The sequence below is a fragment of the Patagioenas fasciata genome, chromosome 32 (assembly GCF_037038585.1).
Source record: "Patagioenas fasciata isolate bPatFas1 chromosome 32, bPatFas1.hap1, whole genome shotgun sequence".
NCBI lineage: Eukaryota > Metazoa > Chordata > Aves > Columbiformes > Columbidae > Patagioenas > Patagioenas fasciata.
The window spans coordinates 3,937,123-3,942,117 of NC_092551.1; the positions used below are offsets into that span (position 1 = coordinate 3,937,123).

At 70.0% G+C, this 4,995-nt stretch overlaps 1 protein-coding gene across 1 annotated transcript; it reads left to right on the forward strand.

Moving 5' to 3' along the window:
* The first annotated feature begins 420 nt into the window (after positions 1 to 420).
* Positions 421 to 4,890, forward strand: CALR (calreticulin). Its single transcript, XM_065859241.2, has 9 exons — positions 421 to 587; positions 1,410 to 1,511; positions 1,601 to 1,804; positions 2,831 to 2,925; positions 3,007 to 3,216; positions 3,944 to 4,057; positions 4,128 to 4,271; positions 4,340 to 4,432; positions 4,503 to 4,890. Exons 1-9 carry the CDS (start codon positions 491 to 493, stop codon positions 4,677 to 4,679), a joined length of 1,236 nt encoding a protein of 411 aa, XP_065715313.1. The 5' UTR covers positions 421 to 490; the 3' UTR covers positions 4,680 to 4,890.
* Positions 4,891 to 4,995: the final 105 nt, after the last annotated feature.

The following is a 4,995-nucleotide window of genomic DNA, read 5'->3' on the forward strand; positions in this document are numbered from 1 at the left end:
GGCGTCACAGCTCCCGATTAGGTCGTAAATCCCCGAGAGGCGCCGTGTCCCGGTGTCCCCGTGTCCGGGTGTCCCTGTGTCCGGGTGTCCCGGTGTCCCCGTGTCCCGGGGCCGTTACCAGCGGCCCCACGTGCCCCGCGGGGTCCTGGCCCTTTAAGGGCCCCACGTGACCTCGGGGACGTTCCCCGCGGCGCGAGGGGGGGGGGGGGGGCGTCTCCCGCCGAACGCGTGGTCGCTCCTCATTGGCCGCCGCGCTCAGCCAATGGGAAGCGGCCATCTGGGACGCCAACGTTCGGGGGCGCCGCCGCCGCCGGCCAGCGGGCGACCGGCCAATAGGAGCGCGCCTCGCGCGGGCGCGGGCCAATGGGCTGGCGTGGGGGGCGGGCCGGGGGGCGGCGAGGTGATAAAAGCGGGCGGTGCCACCGCCCCCGCCGCAGTGCCGGGCGCCGCCGGGCCGCAGTGATCGCGTCGCTGTCGTAGTCTCCCCGCCATGAGCCGCTGCAGCCTCCCCGCCCTGCTCGGCGCCCTCCTGGCGCTGGCGGCCGCCGGGCCCACCCAGTTCTTCCGGGAGGAGTTCACCGATGGCGGTGAGGGGGGTCCCGGGGGGCGGGGCCTGCGGGGTCCCCTGAGGTGAAGGGACCTGGGCTGGGGGGGGAGGAGGATCAGGGTTTGGGGGGGGTCTGGTCCAGCCTTGGGTCGAACTGTGGGAGATGGGGGGGCTGAGGGATCGGGGGCGGGGGAATGGGGGGGGCAGGAGAGAGATGGGGGCTCAGAAAGAAGCGGGGGGGGCAGGATGGAGTTGGGGGCTCAGGGGCTGGGGGGGCTCCTGGGGAGCAGTTTGGGGCCCATCCTGGGGCCTTGGGAGGACGCGGGGGGGCTGGGAGGCAGCAGGTGGGGCCGTCGGGGGCTCCTGATGGGGGTGACATTTGGGGGCGGGCGGGCACCCCATGGGGGGGCACGGCAGGAACTGGGGGCTTGTCCATCCTGGGACCCCCCCCAAGAGAGACCCCGAGAACTGAGTCCCCCTTGGGGTCCTGGGGGGGCAGCTCCATCCGTGGGACTGGAGCACTGGGGGCACGGGGGGGGCAGCGCTGTCCATGGGGAGGGTCTGGGGGGACTGGGGGGGGCAGCTCCATCCATGGGGAGGGTCTGGGGGGACTGGGGGGGGCAGCGCTGTCCATGGGGCTGGAGCACTGGGGGCACGGGGGGGGCAGTGCTGTCCATGGGGAGGGTCTGGGGGGATTGGGGGGTGGCAGCTCCATCCATGGGGAGGGTCTGGGGGGGCAGTGCTGTCCATGGGGAGGTTCTGGGGTGATTCGGGGGGGGCAGCTCCATCCATGGGGAGGGTCTGGGGGGGCAGCGCTGTCCATGGGGAGGGTCTGGGGGTCCTGAGCGCTTCCCCCCCACAGATGCCTGGACCAGCCGGTGGGTGGAATCGAAGCACAAACCCGACTACGGGCGGTTCGTGCTCACGGCTGGGAAGTTCTACGGGGACGCCGAGAAGGACAAAGGTGCGGGGACCCCCGGGGCGGGTTGGGACAGGACCCCCGGGTTGGGGCCGGGGTTGGGCCCCCCTCCCACCGCCCCGTCCCGCCCGCAGGGCTGCAGACCAGCCAGGACGCGCGTTTCTACGCCATCTCCTCGCGCTTCGAGCCGTTCAGCAACCGCGACCGCACGCTGGTGCTGCAGTTCACGGTGAAGCACGAGCAGAACATCGACTGCGGCGGCGGGTACGTGAAGCTGTTCCCGGCCGGGCTGGCGCAGGACGACATGCACGGAGACTCGGAGTACAACATCATGTTCGGTGCGCCCCACAGCCCCCCCGGGCCCCCCAGGTCCTCCTGCAGCCCCCAGAGTCCCCCAGAGCCTCCATGTGCCCCCCCAGAGTCCCCCATACCCCCAAAACCTCCCTGTAACCCCCGAAGCCCCCCAATAATCCTCATGTCTTCCTGCAGCCCCTGGAGTCCCCTGAAACCTCCACGTGCCCCCCGAACCCCCCCATGTCCTCCTGCAACCCCCAGGGTCCCCCAGAACCTCCATGTGCCCCCCCAGAACCCCCCACAGCCCCAAAACCTCCCCGAACCCCCCAATAATCCCCATGTCCTCCTGCCACCCCCAGAGTCCCCCAGAACTTCCATGTACCCCCCCAGAACTCCCCAGATCCCCTCAGAGCCCCAAAACCTCCCCATACCCCCCTGAATCCCCCCAATAATCCCCATGGTCTCCTGCAACCCCCGGAGTCCCCCAAAACCTCCACGTGGCCCCCCAGATCCCCTAAATCTCCCCAGAGCCCCCCACACCCCCAAAACCTCCCTGTACCCCCCCAATAATCTCCATGGGCTCCTGCAACCTCCGATGTCCCCAGACCCCCCCAAGAGCCTCTCATACCTCCTAAACCTCCCCAACCCCCCCAGAGCTCCCCACAGCCCCCCAAATCGTCCCCATGTTTCCCTACACCCCAAAACCTCCCCATACCCCCCCAGCCCCCCAATCATCCCCATGTTTTTCTGCACCCCCAAAACCTCCCCATACCCCCCCAGCCCCCCAATCATCCCCATGTTTTCCTGCACCCCCAAAACCTCCCCATACCCCCCCAGCCCCCCAATCATCCCCATGTTTCCCTACACCCCAAAACCTCCCCATACCCCCCCAGCCCCCCAATCATCCCCATGTTTGTCTGCACCCCCAAAACCTCCCCATACCCCCCCAGCCCCCCAATCATCCCAATGTTTTCCTGCAACCTCAGAGTCCCCAGTGCCCCCTGCACCCCCCAACCTCCCCATACCCCCCCGGGGCTGTGGCGCCCCCCCTGACCCCCATTCCCCCCCAGGCCCCGACATCTGCGGCCCCGGCACCAAGAAGGTTCACGTCATCCTCAACTACAAGGGCAAGAACGTGCTGATCAACAAGGACATTCGCTGCAAGGTTGGGGGGCTCGGGGGGCTCTAGGGGGGCCGTGGGGGTCACGGGGGGTCCGCACGCCCCTGAGCCCCCCGCGTGGCGCAGGACGACGAGTTCACGCACCTGTACACGCTGGTGCTGCGCCCCGACAACACCTACGAGGTGAAGATCGACAACGCGCGCGTGGAGTCGGGGGCGCTGGAGGACGACTGGGACCTCCTGCCCCCCCGCAAGATCAAGGACCCCCAGGCCCACAAGCCCGAGGACTGGGACGAGCGGCCCAAGATCGACGACCCCGAGGACACCAAGCCCGAGGTGGGGGCCGGGGGGGGCTCAGGGGGTTCTGGGGGGGTTTAGAGGGTCCTGGGGGGCCATGGCAGGGGTTTTAGGGGATGTGGGGGTGTGGGGGCTTTAGGACAAGTGGCCCAATGTCAGTGACCCCAAGGACACCAAGCCCGAGGTGGGGGCCATGGGGGGGTTCAGGGGTTCTGGGAGGCTCTGTGGGGGGTTAGGGGTTCTGGGGGAGGGGTTTAGCGGTTTTTGGGGGGTCTTAGGGGATATGGGGGTGTGGGGGCTTTAGGACAAGTGGCCCAGTGTCAGTGACCCTGAGGACACCAAATCTGAGGTGGGGGGGACTCTGGGGGGCTTGGGGGGATGTGGGGGTGCTCTGGGGGGTTTCAGGGGGTTCTGGGGGGTTTTAGGGGGATGTGGGCGGGGTTGGGGGCTCTGGGATGAGCAGCCTGAGATCAACAACGCTGAGAACACCAAGCCCAAAGTGGGGGTATATGGGGAGATTTTGGGTTGACTGTGGGGGGCGTGGGAGGCCATGGGGGGCTCTGGGGGGCTGTGGGGCACTCTATGGTACTTGGGGGCGCTCTGTGGTACATTGGGGGGCTGTGGGGTGCGTTGGGGGGCTGTGGGGGGCTCTGTGGTACATGGGGGGCTGTGGGGTGCGTGGGGGGCTGTGGGGGGCTGTGGGGGGCTGTGTGGTGCGTGGGGGGCTGTGGGGGCTGCGGCAGCGCCCTGACCCCCGCGCCCCCAGGACTGGGACAAGCCCGAGCACGTTCCCGACCCCGAGGCCAAGAAGCCCGAGGACTGGGACGAGGAGATGGACGGGGAGTGGGAGCCCCCGGTGATCCAGAACCCCGAGTACAAGGTGGGCGGGGGGCGCCGGGGCGGGGCCGGGACCCCCCCCAGGGCCCCCCCTGACCCCCCGGCCCCCCCAGGGCGAGTGGCGGCCCCGGCAGATCGACAACCCCCAGTACAAGGGCAAGTGGGTGCACCCCGAGATCGACAACCCCGAGTACAGCCCGGACCCCCAGCTCTACGCCTACGACAGCTTCGGCGCCATCGGCCTCGACCTCTGGCAGGTGCGGGGGGACCCCCCTTGTGCCCCGCTGGGACCCCCCCGGACCCCCTGACCCCCCGTCCCCCGCAGGTCAAATCCGGCACCATCTTTGACAACTTCCTCATCACGGATGACGAGAAGTTCGCGGAGGAGGTCGGGAACGAGACCTGGGGGGCCACCAAGGTGAGGGGACGGGACCCCCCTGCGACCCCCGGGACCCCCCGGACAGCCCAGTGACCCCCCCTGCCCCCAGGAGGCTGAGCGCAAGATGAAGGAGCAGCAGGACGAGGAGCAGCGGCGGCGGCAGGAGGAGGAGGAGAAGCAGCGCGGGGACAAGGACGAGGACGAGGAGGGGGACGGGGACGAGGAGGATGAGGAGGAGGAAGAAGAGCCGGAGCCCGAGGAGGCGGCGCCGCGGGACGAGCTGTGACCGCGCGGGGGCGCTGCTGCCCGCGGGGCCGCTCTGTCTCTGTGAGACCCGGACTCTATGGCCCCGCCGGGCCCGCGGGGCGAGGACTCAGGAACGGGCGCCGGGCCCGGGGGGGGGTGGGGCGGGGGGGCCGCACCGGCGGGGGGGGCGGGGCCTCGCGGCTGTACGGGCGTCGCGATCCGGTTTCTATTAAATTAACGGTGGTCCCGGCTGCGCTGCCTCCATCTTCCCGCCGCCGCCATTTTGTGCCGCCGCGCGCCGTCTCACGTGATCCGCGGCGAGGGGGGGGGGGGGGGGGGCGGAGGGGCGATGGGGC